This window comes from Micropterus dolomieu, linkage group LG11, assembly GCF_021292245.1.
Source record: "Micropterus dolomieu isolate WLL.071019.BEF.003 ecotype Adirondacks linkage group LG11, ASM2129224v1, whole genome shotgun sequence".
In the NCBI taxonomy this organism is placed as follows: domain Eukaryota; kingdom Metazoa; phylum Chordata; class Actinopteri; order Centrarchiformes; family Centrarchidae; genus Micropterus; species Micropterus dolomieu.
In genome coordinates this window covers 9319202-9339110 of record NC_060160.1, presented here as the reverse complement: position 1 = coordinate 9339110, position 19909 = coordinate 9319202, and the positions used below count along the sequence as shown (strand labels likewise).

Sequence of the window (19909 nt, the reverse complement as noted above, 5' to 3'; positions counted from 1 at the left end):
GAAATGGTTGTGCGTGAAAATCCCAGTAACTGAGCAGATTGTGAAATACTCAGACCGGCCCGTCTGGCACCAACAACCATGCCACGCTCAAAATTGCTTAAATCACCTTTCTTTCCCATTCTGACATTCAGTTTGGAGTTCAGGAGATTGTCTTGACCAGGACCACACCCCTAAATGCATTGAAGCAACTGCCATGTGATTGGTTGATTAGATAATTGCATTAATGCGAAATTGAACAGGTGTTCCTAATAATCCTTTAGGTGAGTGTATATTACCGAATGAAAACGCATCTTCAGAAGTCTTGACATTGAGCCTTTCCACCGCTAGATGGAGAAATGGGACAGAAAGAAAATGAAAGAATGGTACTTTCTCATCTGAGAGAAGGACTGGATTTGATCCCAGTCTTCGGCTGCGCGTAGGCCTACACCGCTCTTCTGCAGCCCTAAAGCAGACAGCCTGGTTCCTTGGACGTCATATGATAAGGCTGGAGGAGAGCCAGCAGGGCCCCCGTTTGGAGAGGAGGACCCATATCTCAGTCAATGCGCGCAGCCAGGGCCCCCTTTATCTCGACAAGGCAGGGAGGCGTATCCTTTCCCCCACTCCCCTTCACATACCACTCTGGCTCTCTCACTCTGTTTCACCCATGCACTAACTAGTCTACAACCTGCTTCAGACGACGCCCCATCGCCCATGAGATTTCCACCGAGCCCGCCGTGCGTCTTTTTGGCTCGAGAGGAAATCATTGGGGTCTTATTACTGTCGTGCTGTGCGCTCAGGCTGCCCACGGCATCACTTCAGCAATAACAGAAGGGGTGCCAGCCAGAAGAAGAAGGGGAGGAGGAGGAAGAGGAGGAGGAAGAGGAGAGGAAGGGGTGTCAGAATATTGCGAATTGACGCTCAGAAAATAAACAAGGAGACACCCTGTTTGGAAGACGTCTGTGGCGGGAAGCGACAGGGATCTGCAACTGAGTAAGTCGTGATTTACAGTGTGCGTGTGCGTGGATGTGTCCGTGTTTTCCTGTGGCTGACCTGCTTTTGGTGATTTGATCAGCGGATGGCTGTGCAGCGGCGCAATATTTAAGCTTCCAGCCCGGCAGCATCATTTGACTCGGGCAGGAGGGGTGGAAGAGCAGGACAGAGGGATGGAGAGAAGGAAAAAAAAAGAAGAAAATATTGGCGTTAAATATCTGTACTAGAGAAATATCTCACTGTAAACAGGGTCGTTGCATTAATATGAGGTTGCAACTAGTAATCAGAAGAGGCGCAGCATCATTAAAGGGACATAGCCTACACGCAAATTGAACATAACAAGCTCCCCATAAAGTCAGGCGCTGGTTTGGAGGTGAATTACAGAAAAAAATAGCTGCATTATTATGTCATGTCAACATCCTTTATTACATGCCCAGAGGCCTGCTTTACTGTACTTTCAGATACACCCAGGGAGACAGGTGTAACGGTATACGACGTGTTTACGAGAATGCCTTTGATGATCTATCATGTTCTATCGATCTGTTTTTGCGAGGAGAGTGTCTCTTGATGTCTTTTGTCATTTCTTTTTTTTCTTGCCTCGTCGGTGAATTTCCAGTGGCGCCAAGCCGTGCATGGCCGTCACTGCATGGATGAGAGATGCTGACTGGCTACAGGCTGTAGAGGAGAGGATAGTAACAGGATATTCTATGGTGTGTAGTGATGTGAGCAGTCTGCTCCAATATGGCGCGCATGAGCTGAAAAACCTTGGCCATTACATACTCCTGTCTGGAATTTACACCGTGCAGTGGACCAGGCAGTTTGGGGTTTAGGATACCAGAGAATGAGTGTGCACCCCTAACCTCCTGAGGTTTAGCTCAAATTTATTTCAGCTCAGGTTGCTACTGGTGATAGTCCGGCTCCGCTGTCCTGTCAAAATATCACGTAGGCTTGTGTATTCTCCTTCTGTGTCTATTTCTGTCTCTGAATAGAATATCAGTTGGACCAACTCCTTATTTTACTCTGTTTTTGTAATTATGTTTGATCACAGCAGGTAAAGGGACAGCCACACAAAGAGTGTGTTTGTGTTTGGTCTAATGTCCATTGTTTCTCTCCGGGGTTTCTGCCCTGTGAACCAATGTGATTGTTGTGGACAACATTTTTGTTGACAAAACCACCAAGCTCATGATGATAGTATAGTATAGCATAGTCTATAAACACAACACACCCACTGCGTTTCTGAGAAAATTAATGTGAGTCCTCGAAGTACAGACAGGACTCTCTTTTTTGTATTCATCAAAAATAACAGTGACACCAGTTTGATTTCTGGAAATGCTGGGGAAATAAGTGTAGTGGAAGTCATTGAGCCTTCTTTCATGGCAGCTTCTTCTGAGTCAAAATGATCATTCATTTCAAGTCCTCAGAGAATGTTTGTAGGGGCAAGGACAGTTGCAAGGATTTATGTAATTTGGTGTAGCCTAATGATTAAATAGAAAAGTATTCAGCACTGGCAACCTTTGGGCTCACTGTTGCCATTTTCTGTACTGTGTCACAGCTGTAGGATCAAGACTTATAAAAACACTTTACGAAGCCCTTTTTTTTTCAGGAAATAGCCTATGTCAACAATTAAAAATCACAGCACTCTGGTTTCCTATGGATCAGCTACATTAGTCTTCATTGTCCAATGAAGAAGACATTTGTCCTTGTGAAATACAAAATACGCATTAACACAAAATGCAGATCTCGAAGCACATACATTTAAAGCAACAAATTAATAATAAGAATATGGGCAGAAATTACACTACATGCCACTTAAACTGTGAAAGGCTGAATTTGTAAGAATTAAGAACATCAATGAAGATGACATTTTTGCACTAGTACAAATACAAAAAAAAGGTAATATCAGCAGCACATCTCTGTGGACTGTCATTTTATTGTATGAGTGAGACAGAGTGTTAAGTATATGGTAGGCCTCAGCCTGGCATCTGGGGGTCTATATCCGGTTGGCTGCTCTGTATTGTGTCAGCGACTCGCAGTAGGGCTGACAGCACTTATCTTGTCCACCCAATCATCATCAGGCATGATGACTCTGGATAGCCACATTTCTGTGTGAGTTTTTGTGTATATTTGCACATATGTGTAGCTTTGTGTGTGCACTTTAGTCTGTCTTTGCATGCATGTGAGAAATAAAAGAGGGACTGTGTGTGTGTGTGTGTGCGTGCGCGTGTCTGTGTGTTGATGACGGTCTCCTGGCCTAGCAGGCTGGGCACTGGGATGGATCTGCTTTCACCAATTTAGATAGGGCAAATAGGCTGGTAACCGGAAGGTCTTTCATCTTAATCTTGGACTGTCAATGAAAAATAAGGTGAAATGTGAATAAGTGACACTTTACTACCAATCAACTATACTCAAAGGGCTATTTAGTAAGCTCTGAAGCCCTAATTTCTCCAGCTGAGACTGTCTCTCAGCACAACTGGGAGAAAACTGGTCATATTGAGCTTTTCCGTGTAACAAAAAGAGCATGGTTACTAACTGATCTGATCACAGCTCGTTGCTGATATTAATGCAAAGCTGATTTGTCACAAATCCATCGCTACAACCCAATGCTCACTTACACTACAGTCAAATCACGCAAACATGTAGCTGACATATTGTGAAAGTGGCTATAATCAATATCTTTATATTAACAATTGAATGCATAACTACTTCTATGTGAAAGGGGTCACTCATAGTGATAAACCCACAGAGAATTAGCACCCAAAACTACCATTCCCCTCAGCTCTGCAGAGCATTTTAGCATCTCTCAGCCTATTGTTTTGATTTTCTGACCAGCAGCTTTACTGTTTTTGATTGAGTCTCAGCACTCCTACATTGTTTCCAGACATGCAGGCAGCTGTTTTCAGTGGATAAAGCTCTGATAAATCTACTGTACGCTGAGACAGACAAAGTTAACAACTAGCTGGGGAACACAGTGGACCAATTAACAGCTTAAAACCAGATATTTCACATTGAGGAGTTAGTCGAGACCAAAACAGCTTGAAAGATTTCAGTCGGTTCCACTGCCCACAAGTCACACAAAAAAAATCAGTTAATGCAGGTTTAATGAAAATGCTAGGAAATTAAAGGTAACTGCATTCTGCATTATTAACATGATTATACTAATACTGACTAATATTTTAATTTTAACATAGCACTACCGCTAGCATTGCTACCATTTCAGTGGCAAAAACTATTTGGTACAACATCATTACCAGAGGATAGCAGGCCTCTCACGGGGTCGTATTCTGCCCAGAGCAAGTAGCCCCAGAGTGATGGATATTACTAATTACCCTCCTTGACCTTGCTGTCATTAAGAAACCATTTATGCAAGGGCTATTAAATCAGTATGCTAGTCAACGAAAATGAATGTCATGCATTACAGAAGCCCTTATAGTTACTGTTTTGTTCTGAAAGATGGTATGGTACAGTAAAAGAGGAAGTGGAAGTGAAAGCTTGCTCAGCAAGCATACAGAATGATGAGGAGTAACATCTGGGCAGATTATAGAGATATGAGATATTTGATAATGTGATGCAATCCACCTTGCCCTTTCCGTCTCCATGTTTTTTTTCTCTTTCTATTAATCTCAGCCTCCTCTTTTCCTCCTGGATAGTCACTTTTTCTGTCCTTTTTTCCTGACTATCTCTCATTACAACCCCCCTCCTTGCTGCTTTGTCATGACAGATAAGGCGAAAGGGGATTTGTTTTTTTCACTCTCTTCCCAGCAGATAGTCTGTCTTCTGATAAACTGTCATTTTTAGCCTCTAAGTCATTTTAATCTCAGCGGGAAATGTGCTCGGCAGAATGTGTTTGTGCATTTGTGTGTGTGTGTGTCTTATGCACCCCCTCCCGAAACACGCGCACACCCACATGCTCATATGACGATCACCAGTTTGTTGCAAAGATGATATCAAAAGCACTATTGATAAGCGGCAGAGAGGGATCATCTGTCTTTTTGCACTGTAGAGAACCTGAACCTAACACCACACACACATTTACACACATGGATGAATATTAGGTTTTGTCCCCTTGTAAATGAAACATTTTTATGTTCCCAGAAGAGATTGGACAGGGCTATACTGGACAAACATACTGAGCATAAACAATTCCTGAGCCTCTTGAGAGTCTTAAGTGGGGAGTGGGATCTTGCCATAAGGGAAGGCACCTATTTGGCCTAATGGTTCCTGTATTAATGCTGAGAGGCTGCTCCAATAATAAAAGTTCATAAGCTTCCTATATCCAGATATACATGGAGTTAGCTGATTGACCAGAGAGCACCAGGATGCAGGAGACAATCCACTATAGAAATTGGCTGTAAACATAAAAGCAACGCTGTCAGCAGGTCAGGATGATGCTAATGTTGGAACACTGTTATTTAGTCATCGCAATTCTCTCAACTTGAAACATATTTAAGCCTTAATAATTAGACACAAATAGGCATTTGTAACATTTTTGTAATCTACCAACAATCAGGTGATAGATTCCTAATGCACTATCCATAGGACAGGACACTGGGGATTAACCCAAGATTTTTCATTGCACACTCCTTCAAAAGAGACATTGTAAAATCCCAGTTACTCTACAGTAGCTGTTTCGTGGTAAGCAGGGAGACTGATCATTTTTGTAGGCAAGCAGTCTAACCCAGTCCAGCATAACAGTCTAAAATCATTTTCAGTTTAATATCATATATGACAAGAAAGGCATAAGACGCTGTCATTTGAGAAGTTGGAATATTAGGCGTTTGTGCTTAAAAATTAATTAAATTGGTAAATTTATCATCAAAATAGTTGGCATTTAATTTTCTGTCAATTGACTAATCGATTAATTGACTAATTGTTGCAGCTTTACATCAGAGTACAACCAGAAATGTGTCCATTTATCATGGTCGTGGACCTTTGTGTAATCTTTTTTCAGGGCCTTTAGTTTGTTCTCTACTTGCTTTTGAACGCGGCTCTAGCATTAAACTAGCAGTTTTGTGATGTTTCTGTACAACCAAATCTTTAATCACTGGTCATTTGTCAGTTTATCTCCTCTCCTCAAACTTCTGCATCTTGCCCATTCTCCATGTTGTCTTTACTTTCCTCTTTCCCTAAAAACATGCAGCTTATAAATCAGAACAGAAGGTTTACCAGACGACGCTCTTTCTAAAAGACGATATCACCTTATTTGCCACTCCACCCTGTTGCTGAAATTCTGATTTTCTGAATAGTGACCCAAACTCCATGCCTTCAAACATCCTAACACAGACCTATCTATTACAATTATCTGTGTATGTGTTTTTCTACAGTCTACGAGCTGACCTCTATGCAGTGGCTTTAATCAAAACACAGGGATCAATAAAGTGTCACAAGAGCTGTAACCTCAGCATGCATTCCTTGGATATACAAAATTAACAAGCGACGACCACGACTCAACAGATTTGCAGTGTAAAGGTTTATTGTTGTGGAATTAATGAAGGTCGAGTGTGGTTAAGAAATGCGGGCATGAGGCAAGTCGATGAGGAGGAATCCAGGGAGAAGAGAGGGTGGGGACGTCGCCGTAACCACAAAAACATAAACATTAGAAAGGATGCAGGTTTAAAGTACTTTAGCATTGGCTTCATTTTTCAGTCCCAGAGGTTGGTAAAAACACATGCCTCTCCATTACTGCTTGCACGAAGGCCCACTTTAACACCTATACACACCTGGCCAAAATTGGGAATGGTTGTTTGCTTGTCAGAAAGTTACAAAAATCGGGGGCTCCAGAGTATTACAGTCCAAAGGCTAAACTGGATATTTTTACCACTTTCAAACTGTCCGCACACCGCTGAAGAAATATACATGCCTTCAATGTGCTTTGCACTGATTTTACACATCCGAATCAAATCAGTAGTCAAAGACAGTACTTCCCAGTTGTATAATCTTGTTGTATATCCCTAATGATGTCACCTGGCTTATCGTAGCTTGGCTTGAAGACTAAACTTTTAGGGATAGGGAGTTCGAGTTGAACACAAAGCCTGTGTACAAACTGGAGGAAGGAGTTTGAAACACTTGAGCATTTACCTAGGGCCTTATAGCCGCGTTTCCACCAAAGGAACTATACCCCGGAACTAGGAACCTTTGGAGGAACTCACTGGGTTTCCACCAAAAGGAACAGGGTTCAAATTTAGTTCTAAGGTGTTTATTTTACCGGTACTTTGGGGGTTGGGGCTTGTCTTGCAGTGAATTTCTGAATGGGTGAGTAGAGGCTACTGGCTTTAAATCGAGCATGTCGAGTGTTTTTCTATGACTGCCCCTCTCTTTTCCACCATTGTTTGCAAACCAATAACTCACAATCAACAGTCAGATAGCACACAAGTCTCGCCTATGTCCGCCTGAGATTGTATGTCGGCATTAAATGTATTGCTCGGAAATAGCAGGCAGCGGGCAGTGTGTGTTTACAGCGAACAGCTGATGGAGTTACGCTAAACTGGAGTTGTTGTTTTAAGTTTTTATCAGTCAGGAGGTTTTTACACAGAGCCAAAGTCGTTCCTCTCAAAACAAGCGGAACAGCTGGTAATAAAGCTTGTTAAAAATCCCATTCCCACAACGCTCGGACGGACACAGACATGAGTGCTGCAACTGATCGGCAGCTCTTTTTGGCTGGACATTTAATTTTTGCGATTTTATTTTTGAGTTGCTTTCTCTGTGCTGAAGTTCTTTTAAGAACTTGATGGCTTTATCCAGTTTGTTGTTAAATTTGTAACAAACTTTATTGTGTGTCTCTCCATTTTACTCCCACACAAAAAAGCTGCTTTAATGGTCAAGCATAGCCTATAGTTTTTCATTATATTCCAAACAAATCTGATGTTCATTTATAAATCTTGCTCATGGATAGTGGTTACTAAATTATGATGACTGTGCATCGCTTTGTATGGCCAACATCAGCTGGTTAATTTGCCTAATCTGCTGGTCATTTCTGTCTTCTCTACATGGATGTTACACAGTCTGCTGTTTTACAAAGCTGTTAATTGTGGGTGACCTTTTTACCCTCTGACCCCTGGAATACTAACATGTGACCTCAGCAGACTTCCTCAAGTTTTTATTGGCACCGTACTGTTTATGCAGAATTTGTGTTGTGCCTCAGATAGATGGATCCATGTGGGAGAAGTCGTGGTGTGCGTGCTGGCCTGGGACAAGTGTGTGTGTGTGTGTGTGTGTGGCTGGGGCAAAAAGCAGGGAGGAGTATCTGTTTTCTTTTGGCCTGAAGGAAGGAAGCCGTGGAAGTGGGGAGTAGAGAGAAGGAGAAAGAAGTACCACTAAAACACACTGAGTGTGAAGGGGATTTAAGATTAGTTTCCTCATCCAGACTCTCTCAGTTTTCAAATGCAGGGCCTGGGTCACTAAGCTCAAGAATCATTCTCAAAGTCACCGTTCTTTCTGAAGAGGAAACATTTTTAGTGTCAGGCAGTTTTATTTTGTGTCTGTGTATTGGTTCTGTGTGTGTCTGTACATGCTTCTTCATTCAACAGTAGCCAGAAATGACTATCTTTCATATCTGGGATTTTCCCAGATTTTAAGAGTAAGTAATAGCGAGTAATTAGTCATTTAATTGGTCCTTAACCTTTTTTTTTTCTAATTTGCTGCCTCTCAGTTTCATCTCATTTCTCCACAGGAGTTACTTTTTTGTGTGTGCTTGGGAGTTTCATTATGGCGACACAATATCAGTTAAAAGGTTCTTGCTGTTGTGAATTAACACCTGAGTGAACACATTTCCCTTTCTCGAGGCAAGAAGGGCTCTGTGGAAATAGGCTATTAGAATGTGCATGACAGCATTGTGTAAGTGGAACCATTAGAGGCTTTTTCAAGGTCATTTGTTTTAACTTGTGACATGGCATAAATAGTGTACAATTAGTACACTACCTACCTGTACCCTCTTCTTGTTTGGCATGATAACATACCTGTCACTCTGACTGTAAGATAATGCCTCTCTTTTCTCTGGTTGTCTCTAGTTGGCCAACAGTGGAGGTAACGGGCACAGAAAAACGTAAAAAAAGTTTTATCAGGCTATTGGCACAGACAATACTTGTTAATAGAATGAATTAATTGTTAGTTTTGGTCTTTCATGGGATTTGTTGATAATAAGAAAAATATGGATATCACAAGACTTAAAAAACTCTGATACTGTAGTTATTTTTACTCATTTTTTCACATTTCTCATTCTTTTCCATCAAGCCAAGGGATATCCCACATGGTTGCAATGTGTTATCAGTTCAGGTATTGTGCATTGCATGTGTTTACTATCTAATGTAGCACAGATGCTATAAAAACAAGCTTTAAAAACAATCTGTGTATCTGAGTATGTGTGAGCGTGGGAGCCAGGATCGGAATCAGTGTTGTATTGTCCAATTCCAGATTGGTGTGGTGTTTTAAGATAATCCTAGATTAGTGGTGATGAGACCTGGTGTAATCTGCAACTACTGCCGACACATAGATGGATGGCCTGTGGATGTCCATACAGCATGTGCTTGCTGACCCTTTTTCTCCCAGACTGTGAAGTGCAAATAATTGATACAATATTTCTTAACTTTTCAGACTTTTCAGAAGATATATCAAAGTGTGTTCCTTTAGAAAAGCATGCTTTTAAAAGTTTCAGTGGTGAATACAGTTTTGTTACTACAAAGAAAATCATTTTGTATAATATGATGGTGTAATTAACCCAAACTTGCTGTTGTAGGAAGGTCTACTAATTTGGGTTTGCTGCATCCAGCCAATTCAGTGGAAGGTAAACCATTTCTTCTCTGAGTGTTAAATCCAGGTTGGGTTTCAGATCATCATGATATCCCTAAACCAAGAAGCTCAATGGGATTATTATTAATTTAGCTCCACAGACATTAAGATCATCACTTTCATGGTATTTCAGTGCAGATAGAGAGTGTGTAAAGCAACTGCTGGTGCCAGACGACCATGAGCCCAATGCTATTAGAAGAGGATGCTGGTGCTCTACGCAGGCACTTAATGTGTTCCTGGAAATGGTACAGCTGCAGTGCACTCAGCAGGGAATAGGGCTGGTCATTAGTCCATTTCCTTGACTTCTTCTGCCATGCACCTGCCTTGACATATTGACAGTTAGTTTTATTTCCTCTGTCAGTCCTGCCAGACTGATATTGTTGATCTATTATATTTATTTATATTAATCTGTCTACATATGTTTCTACTGGCCTGTCTGTGAGCGACTGCCTGCCTCCCTGAGTGTAATATAAATGTGATTACTCTTCTAACTAGGCTACGAAGATGCCTGTCTATGTGTCTGGTTTCCGTTCTCATACCCTTTGTCCATAATTTATGAGAGAGGCATCAGGACATAGGCCCACAATGTTCCAGCAAGGTGGACATATTTTTTCCAATACATCTTAAAAATGCATTACAGCTGTAGCCTAGAGGTTAGTGAAGCGGGCTTGCATTACAATGCAACGAGCTTGGAAAATCTGAGCACTTAACCCCCAGTTGGTCCAGTGAGGGTTGATTGTTTCCAGTTACATTGTTTTAGGTGTAGGCATGGGTATCAAACCTCCGTGGCACCAAAACAAGCATTTGTCAGATTCTTGGTCTTGTAAACATGGACAAGGATAATTCTTTATTAGTTTTGTGACTCCCTAACTCAAGGCTAACTTGCATTTTGTTGAATTTTTAACTGCATCTCACACTCTTCATAAGCGACTAGTTTGCTCAGTTGTGATAGTGTTGACTCAGTTGTTGTCTAGGAACTAAATTAAACACTAATGAATTTGTAAAGGTTATCTTATTTTTTTATTATTATTATTATTTTGTTATATTCTTAAGATAAGTTATTTAAAAAACTCCAGGGGTCAAAAACTCCAAATGATACCGAACTCTAATTAGATGCTCATAAATGCGTGTTCAACATTATCTACAAATGTTAATACTTTAAGACATAAAATCTATAGTTTAAACTTGGCATGATCCTGTCTGTGTGTCTTGTTGGGAAGTCTGGGTTTTTTGTTCCATGTCTTTGTTCCTAGTCCTGTGCCTTAGTTCATGTCTTAGTATTTGCTTCTAGTTCTTGTCTGCATTATTTTGCGTTAGTCTGCTCTGTACTCTGTTCTAGTTCTCGCTTAGTCTGTTATGATCCCTGTGTTATAGTTGGTCAGTGTTTGTCTGTTTAAATGGATTTCTATTATTGTCTGAAGTTAGATTCTTGTCTGGTATTTTGTTACATGTGTTCTGTCTGTGTTGGTTATTTATTTTGCCCCATGTCTGCCGGTCAAGTGTTCCGTCTGTTCCCCCAGTTGCCTGCCCACTCTGACTGCCTGCCTGCCTGTCTCTCTGTTTTCACTGCTATCTCTCTGCCTGCCTCGTTAACCTTTACCCTGTCACCTGTGTTGCTCCCGTCCTGCTCGTTAGTCCCTGTGTATATACAGGTGCTGGTCATATAATTAGAATATCATCAAAAAGTTTCTTTATTATTAATTATTTCAGTAATTCCATTCAAATAGTGAAACTTGGATATTATATTCATTCATTACACACAGACTGATACATTTCAAATGTTTATTTCATTTAATTGTGGTGATTAAAACTGACCACTAATGAAAATCCCAAATTCTGTATCTCTGAAAATTAGAATATTACTTAAGACCAATACAAAAAAGGATTTTTAGAAATGTTGGCCAACTGAAAAGTATGAACATGAAAAGTATGAGCATGTACAGCACTCAATACTCCTTTTGCCTGAATTACTGCAGCAATGCGGCGTGGCATGGAGTCGATCAGTCTGTGGCACTGCTCAGGTGTTATGAGAGCCAAGGTTGTTCTGATAGTGGCTTTTAGCTCTTCTGCATTGTTGGATCTGGTGTACCGGATCTTCCTCTTCACAATACCCCATAGATTTTCTGTAGGGTTAAGGTCAGGCAAGTTTGCTGGCCAATTAAGAACAGGGATACCATGGTCCTTAAACCAGGTACTGGTAGCTTTGGCACTGTGTGCAGGTGCCACGTCCGGTTGGAAAATGAAATCTGCATCTCCATAAGGTTGGTCAGCAGCAGGAAGCATGAAGTGCTCTAAAACTCCCTGGTAGACGGCTGCGTTGACCTTGGACCTCAGAAAACACAGTGGACCAACACCAGCAGATGACATGGCACCCCAAACCATGGCTGACTGTGGAAACTTTACACTGGACTTCAAGCAATGTGGATTCTGTGCCTCTCCTCTCTTCCTCCAGACTCTGGGACCTTGATTTCCAAAGGAAATGCAAAATTTACTTTCATCAGAGAACATAACTTTGGACCACTCAGCAGTAGTCCAGTCCTTTTTGTCTTTAGCCCTTCTGATGCTTCTGACGCTGTGTCTTGTTCAAGAGTGGCTTGACACAAGGAATGGGACAGCTGAAACCCATGTCTTGCATACGTCTGTGCGTGGTGGTTCTTGAAGCACTGACTCCAGCTGCAGTCCACTCTTTGTGAATCTCCCCCACATTTTTGAATGGGTTTTGTTTCACAATCCTCTCCAGGGTGCAGTTATCCCTATTGCTTGTATACTTTTTTCTACCACATCTTTTCCTTCCCTTCGCCTCTCTATTAATGTGCTTGGACACAGAACTCTGTGAACAGCCAGCCTCTTTAGCAGTGACCTTTTTGTGTCTTTCCCTCCTTGTGCAAGGTGTCAATGGTCGTCTTTTGGACAGCTGTCAAGTCGGCAGTTCACTTCCCCATGATTGTGTAGCCTAAAGAACTAGACTGAGAGACCATTTAAAGGCCTTTGCAGGTGTCTAGAGTTAATTAGCTGATTAGAGTGTGGCACCTGGTGTCTTCAATATTGAACCTTTTCACAATATTCTAATTTTCTGAGATACTGATTTTGGGGTTTTCATTAGTTGTCAGTTATAATCATCAAAATTAAAAGGAATGAACACTTGAAATATATCAGTCTGCGTGGAATGAATGTATACATTATACAAGTTTCACTTTTTGAATGGAATTACTGAAATAAATCAACTTTTTGATGATATTCTAATTATATGACCAGCACCTGTAATGTTTTCTTCCAACGTCTCTGCAGTCAAAGAAGAGTAAGATCAAAATGCCTTCCCTGGTGAAGAAGTGGCAGAGCATCCAGAAGGAGCTGGATGAGGAAGAGAAGAGCAGCTCCAGTGATGAGGACAGAGAGCAACTTAACAAGAAGAGTATCGAGGAGTGGAAGCAACAGCAATTAATGACGTATGTTTGAATAGACAAAAATGTTAGTTATTGACGATGATGATAATGGATGTAGCTACACTGTTCCTCTGAGATTTTCCCTTCATGATAACCCCAACTGTTGGACCATTTTTTTTTTTTTTATTCTGCAGAGGAAAAGCTTCGAAGAATGCCAACTTCGAAGCACTTCCTGAAGACTGGCGGCAGCGATTGAAGAAACGGAAGGTGACCAATTCCACGTAACATCCGGCCTGCTTCACATGCCGCCCAGGCAACTTATTTTTTTTTTTTTTTATTTTATTTTTTTTACATATACTCCAACCATTACCACAAGGTCATCCTTCTCCAGCTAAAGTTTTGTTTAATGATCCATGGACTGTCTTTATCATTGTCCTTGTTCATGATGGAGACATTTAGAGGCCCTTACATGGCAGGCCATTCACCAGAGGGGGTTGAATGTCCTTATCTTGTTTTCTGTAGCCACTGTTGTAAATGTGCCAAATGTCTTTAAGTTCATAACAAATACTTCACCATTTTGTATAGACCCCAAGAAGTTGACCACCACAATTTGTTAGGAGGATTGTCTATTTTATCAATCATTTTTACAGCTATGTACATAAAATGTATAATGGGATATGCCATGTTTTTTGGAACGGGAGGGAACATCACTGAACTTGTACATTTTGTAAAAAGTTATTAAACTGTTTTTCCAAAGTCATCTTTTTATGTGGTTATTATATTTTAATTCAAAAAGAAACATGTTGACTTGAATAGACTTTACTATCACATTACATGAACTATTATCATTTTAATACATTTTTGTTATACATGAGTAGCTTGGTTTCTATAATTCTAGTAAAATGACAAGTAATACTCATAATAAATGAATCACAAACACAGCATTACACTGTTGAACAGCAGTTTATTCCGTTATGTTCATTATCCTCAGCACCATTCCCACGTTTTCACGACATGTTGTGTCGAGAGCAACATACTGTGTACGGCATCTCCGTGGCAACCGCGGTGTTGTCGAGACAGTTGGTTGCTTGGCAACATTACTTCGTGAAAGATTTTTTCTGCTCGTAGAATCCTCTAAGTTTGCTTGTTTCTCTTATGTACCTAAAAGCTTTTTTTATGTAAAGTACGGTAGTGGCTGTCAGACATTGCTAAATTCGGCTGTAGCGGGAGTGAAAACAGTCATGATTCATGGATGTGGTTTAACTTCGTGAAAACCGCGGGCTGAAAAAGTGATAAACCTGGATTTAACTAACGTTAACGTCATAAATATCAGGAAACCTGTTGTGTGCTGCAGACGAACATTGTTAACGTTACTGCTATGTGCGCTGTTGTGTTGGAGCTAACGTTACGGTAACTTGAGGGTATACCGTTAACGTTAGTTAATGGCAAAAGGAGAGCAGGAGAGCAGCTAAGTTAAGATGCCTGTGAGAAATTCCACCCTCGACACCTTACCTGTGAGTTTTGTCACACATGATTTGTTTTTTCCTGTCTTGGTTGTTTAAGACCATATTTTTATTTTTTTTAATGAGCGATACAGTGCTCAGGATATAAGAAATGTTTCGGTTAACGATAACTAGAAGCACAGATACAGCAGAGGATGAGATACAGTGACATTATTGGCCAATATCAGCTTTTCAAAGATATCAGTCCGGCATTTGATTTGTTGATTTGCATGTATAACCATGCTCCTAGAGCATAGGCATGTCTGAAAAGCTTAATCTGTTAGATTACTTGCACTTGTAAGACTGCTTCAACTTGTAGACTCATAGTTGTTAATGTGGGAAAAGACTAAACAATGGAATTGTCTTCCAAAAGCCATATTAGTTCATGATGATACATCTTTGTATTATCCTGAGTAAGCGTTGGTAGATACATTGGCCAGGCCAATACACTTCTGACTGAGTTTGGTAATTATGATACAACACTGATGGCTTACATTTTTCCACTCAGGCAGAGAAAACATCAGCGATGGCTGTCTCTGCCATCAGGAATTGGTGGAATACCTGCCAGTTGGACAAATCGGACACCAATGACTCCAACACAGAGGAAGATGAGGAGGAACTTGCAAGGAGGAGGCGGTGTAAGCTGTTTTCACATAGGCTGCACTTGGATAAGATGTGCATGTATAATGTATGTAGCCTTACTGTAACCTGTTGCTGTTCAGTCTGATCTAACACTGCTGTCTCATGTTTGATGAATCCTACTATTGGCTGAAATGCACAGGGTTGGGTTTTCCTGTTGGGAAGGAACGTGGTAAACATGGTAAACACAATAGTTTACATGGTAAACACTACCATGTTTATCACATTTCCTTCTAGATGACATCTACTAGATGATTATGTATTAAACAAGACCTCCTGTGACTGAGATAAATAAAGCAGTAAGGAGCAGCACAATCCCTTTTTAAATGGACACACTTGTTTAGTCTAGGTGAGGTAAAGGGGCAGACCTGATGAAAAATGTGTATTCATAGTGCACCCCTGGAAGAACAAGAGTATGAAAGAACATTTTCTGAATGTGTGATTCATGTCCCCTATCAGTATCTATAAACCTAAATCAGACTCTGCGGACCAGGCAGCTGCTTGTAGAATTTGATGGTGGCCGACCTATTTTGAGTCTCAGGGCACCGCTGGACCTGGTTAACTTCCCATCTATCTGCTGCCCCCGTTGGCCCATAGAGTGTGAAGTCATCACCGACATTATCCATCACATAGGTAATTAAATGTTTTATATTAGTAAATATGTTACTGATATGCACAAAGGCTTAACGATGGTGTTAATCAGCCCAAGAGTAGGAGATGTTTTTGGCAAAACATATCCAGTCTTAAGGAGTAAAAAAATTAAACAAAGTTTGAACTTTTTCTGGTGATGTTAATATGTAATGACACCAAAAGAATGTGTGTTGTAGAGTGGGAGCCCCCAGAGCCAGAACCTTTCTACCAGCCCACAGGACATGAGAGGACACCTACGCCAGTTGGAGAGGAGATGGGGAAAGTGGTATACTGCAGTGACCATGGTAACGTTTGACACCAATCGCCTTTTATGCAGTACATTATTAGTCATCACGGTGGTGTCAATATATTTTTCTGAACTTAAGATAGTGATAGATAGATACCCAATGCTTTGAGTTACTTCGTGTGACAGCTTCCCCTGCAAACATGAATTTAAGGGTTGCATACATTTCTATTTGCAGGGTTTTTTTAAATTTCATATTGAAATAACAATCCCCCTGTGATATAAGTACTGTATTAACAATTAATCATTTTCGAAATATATGATATATTTGCTCTCTGAAAAAAGTTAATTTTTATTGAAAGCCGAATTCAGCGTTTGATTTTCACTCTTGTCCTCTTTTTCTCACTCTTCCAAGCCACTAAGCGTCCCTATTTCACCTGCTCTCGTGTTGGAGGATGCAGGGTGCCGATTAAGAGCACCACTTCTCATGACATCAACCAGACAGACTTCACCCTTGAGTTTGAGTCACGCTTTGAGAGTGGGAACCTTCAGAAGGCTGTGCAAGTGTGAGTGTCTGAAGCTTTTTCACCATTATATTTTCATCCCTGTTAGTTTTTACTGTGGCTCTACGTTCTCTCTCTCTCTCTCTCTCTCTCAATTCAATTCAATTCAATTCAATTCAAATTAGCTTTATTGGCCAGACATTTCATTAATGTGTACATTTCATTAATTTCTCTCTCTCTCTCTCTCTCTCTCTCTCTCTCTCTCTCTCTCTCTCTCTTTCCCCATATTTCTTCCCTGTTCAGGGGTGTCTATGAGTACGAGCTCACCCTACGCACAGATATGTACACCAGAAAGCATACGCAGTGGTTTTACTTCAGGGTCAGGAACATGAAGGCTGGGGTGAACTACCGCTTCACTATCATCAATTTAATGAAGAGCAGCAGCCTGTATTCTCAGGGTATGAGACCACTCCTTTACTCTGAGAGGGCAGCCAAGGAGAAAGGTGTTGGATGGCAGCGCACCGGCTCCAATATCAAATACTACCGTGACTGCAACCAGGTAAGTGACATCAGACATCGGAAAATGGAAATGGCATCTTGACTGGCTTTTGTCAGTACACTGTAACTTACTGGGTCATTTCATACTTTTCCAGCCATTTACAGTTTGTGTGAATATGGAATTAAATTGAAGTTGCAGAGATTTTAAACTTGCTTTAAGTAGATAATCTGTCACAGAAAACCTTTACTTGTCTTTATGTCTTTATCATTATCTCTGTCTCTATTTAGAATACAAGGGACAACAATGGCGACACAAATGCCCTGTACTCACTCACCTGGACTCTCCAGTTCCCTTGTGACTCGGACACCTGCTACCTGGCCCACTGCTATCCCTACACCTATTCACACCTGCAGCGCTACCTTAGGCGCATTTCTTCCAACCCAGCAGTTGCATCTTATTGTACACTGCGGGTGCTGTGCCACAGCCTTGCTGGGAATGCTGTGTATGTGGTGACAATAACGTCCCGGGAGGGCAGCAGGGTGGAGGGCAGGACCAAGAAGGCTGTTGTGGTGACGGCCCGAGTGCACCCTGGAGAAACCAACTCGTCCTGGATGATGGAGGGGTTTCTAGACTTTCTGCTCGGGGACTCAGAAGATGCCCAGCTGCTCAGAGACACTTTTGTTTTTAAGGTGAGGGTCCTCATGCTCATAGCCTCATTCAGTCTTATTATCATGATGATACATTCCAGTTGAATGATATTTTATAAAGTAGATGACAAATGAATAGAATGAGGTTGTGTTGTGATTTTTGTATGTTATAATGCTGTCTACTGCTTCGAAACACTGTTTTTTGGGGCTGCAGGTGGTACCGATGCTGAACCCAGATGGTGTGGTGGTAGGCAATTACCGCTGCTCTCTGGCAGGCAGGGACCTCAACAGAAATTACAAGACATTGCTCAGGGATTCCTTTCCCTGTGTGTGGCACACCCGAAACATGGTGGAAAGGTAAGACAGCATCAGCAAATTATATCAGCGATATTATGAGAACAAAATGAACACTTACTGCACGTTTCTTTGCAATGAACACACGTTGCGTTATTTAGTTTGCATTTACTCCCAGACTTTATGGCAGAAAGAAGTCCAACTTTGGAATTACTTAACTGCATGCACTATTACTACTTATTTTTCTCTTTACATATTGTGCATATTATGCCAGTAGGATCCTACTATTCTTAAAAGTATAAGCAGATTAGAAAATGGCTGGATTGATGGATGACATAAATCAGATTATGATGCCATCATCATCAACTTTGTTTCCTGGCATATCTGCCTTTATTACATAGTTACAAACATACATACAAACTTCTTTTAAGGGTAGCTGTGTGTTAACTTGACTTGTGTCTTAAAATGAAACTTTCAAAGTAACTTTCTGAACATGGTTCACACTGTATTTGCATGCTCTCTCTTTTTGTCTCCAAAATTTTCACACAATTTTCCACAATCTATTCTGAACAAAATTCTCTGGCTTGTAATGCCACATTTCTTCCCCAGGCTGATGACTGAGACAGATGTTGTTCTTTACTGTGACTTTCATGGCCACAACCGTAAAAACAATGTCTTCATGTACGGTTGTAACAACCGAGGTGATGCTTCACAGAAGCTTCATGAGAGAGTCTTTCCGCTAATGATGAGTAAGAATGCCAGTAACAAGGTAAAGAATAACAGCGGGCTCTCTACGTTTTTGTGGACTTGTGAGTGTTTATTCCTTAGTGTTCATTTGTGCATACTCAACATTTCAACTCCTTCTAAATCACTCCTTTCCTTAGTTCTCCTTTAAGAGTTGTAAGTTCCGGGTGCAGAAGAGCAAAGAGGGAACAGGACGAATCGCCATGTGGAGACTTGGCATCAAAAACAGCTACACTATGGAGGCCACCTTCGGAGGATCCACTCTGGGTGAGTTTAGACTTTCCAAATGTGTGTTTGTGTGTGTACGCTTGGAAGTCCTTTGCATGAGGATAATTTGTTTGTTTGAATGTAGGTGACAGGAGAGGAACACATTTTGCTACTGGAGACCTGAAGTCCATTGGCTTTTGCTTTTGTGACACCCTGCTGGACTACTGTGACCCTGATCCAACAAAGGTGAGAGAGAAAGCAGCATGTCTGATGACAATTTCTATGGAAATGTAGGCTCCTTCCATCACTGGAGCTTTATCTCAGTCCAAGCAAAGGAAACACTGCATGCCCCAAAATATACCTACCTACTGGAATTAAAGCTGGAATTATGTTACTGTCTATGAAGATTCTCAGTCATCCAGGTCATAGTTATCCAACTAAGGTTAAAATCAAGGGCAACTGGACTTGGTTGAAGATACTGGAAGACGTTTCGTCCCTCATCCAAAGGACTTCTTCAGTTCTGACTGACTGGCAGGGAAACTCAGCTATTTAACCTCAGTGGGGTCGTTGGCCCGGGTCATCGATACCGCTGGTTCGTTAGTGTTCCTGGTTGCTGTGACGACAGTCGTTACAGTCGTTAAGACTACCTGTGGCCAAGACTGAACGACCATCGTTGGTATCTTCACCTGAGGCCAATAGGTTACGTTTGTTGAGTTTCCTGGGAAGTGATGAAAGGACAGCATTGTAAGTGGGGGATAAGTGGTGGCGTAGACCCCCTCCCCTGTTCAATGACGGCTTCTCGACCCTGGTGTAGATGCTTCCTTGACACCTCTTTCAAACCATCCATCTTCTCTGTCTAAAATGTGC

The 19909-nt window shown here is 41.2% G+C and overlaps 3 protein-coding genes across 3 annotated transcripts in view; all 3 read left to right on the top strand.

Moving 5' to 3' along the window:
• The first annotated feature begins 303 nt into the window (after positions 1 to 303).
• The window catches only part of palm1b (paralemmin 1b), a 34885-nt gene continuing 15279 nt past the window's right edge, over positions 304 to 19909 (top strand). The window contains exon 1 of the mRNA XM_046063529.1: positions 304 to 969. The gene's annotated coding sequence lies outside the window, so the exon portion shown is untranslated. The remainder of the gene's footprint in view (positions 970 to 19909) is intronic.
• Positions 13007 to 13893, top strand: LOC123979560 (formin-binding protein 4-like). Its single transcript, XM_046063531.1, has 2 exons — positions 13007 to 13196; positions 13328 to 13893. The coding sequence occupies exons 1-2, from the start codon at positions 13060 to 13062 to the stop codon at positions 13416 to 13418; spliced, it is 228 nt and encodes a 75-aa protein (XP_045919487.1). The 5' UTR covers positions 13007 to 13059; the 3' UTR covers positions 13419 to 13893.
• The window catches only part of LOC123979382 (cytosolic carboxypeptidase 2-like), a 6503-nt gene continuing 827 nt past the window's right edge, over positions 14234 to 19909 (top strand). The window contains exons 1-11 of the mRNA XM_046063289.1: positions 14234 to 14647; positions 15144 to 15273; positions 15734 to 15907; positions 16102 to 16209; positions 16564 to 16714; positions 16955 to 17210; positions 17438 to 17839; positions 18012 to 18154; positions 18701 to 18860; positions 18976 to 19102; positions 19188 to 19288. Of these exons, the coding sequence (XP_045919245.1) occupies positions 14612 to 14647; positions 15144 to 15273; positions 15734 to 15907; positions 16102 to 16209; positions 16564 to 16714; positions 16955 to 17210; positions 17438 to 17839; positions 18012 to 18154; positions 18701 to 18860; positions 18976 to 19102; positions 19188 to 19288 (1788 nt within the window). The 5' untranslated portion in view covers positions 14234 to 14611. The remainder of the gene's footprint in view (positions 14648 to 15143; positions 15274 to 15733; positions 15908 to 16101; positions 16210 to 16563; positions 16715 to 16954; positions 17211 to 17437; positions 17840 to 18011; positions 18155 to 18700; positions 18861 to 18975; positions 19103 to 19187; positions 19289 to 19909) is intronic.

Excerpts from the sequence above, each read along its gene's own strand:
- LOC123979560 (XM_046063531.1), top strand. The coding sequence starts at position 13,060 with ATGCCTTCCCTGGTGAAGAAGTGGCAGAGCATCCAGAAGGAGCTGGAT. Across the intron at positions 13,197-13,327 it reads AAGCAACAGCAATTAATGAC|AGGAAAAGCTTCGAAGAATG; the intron begins GTATGTTTGAAT and ends TTTATTCTGCAG.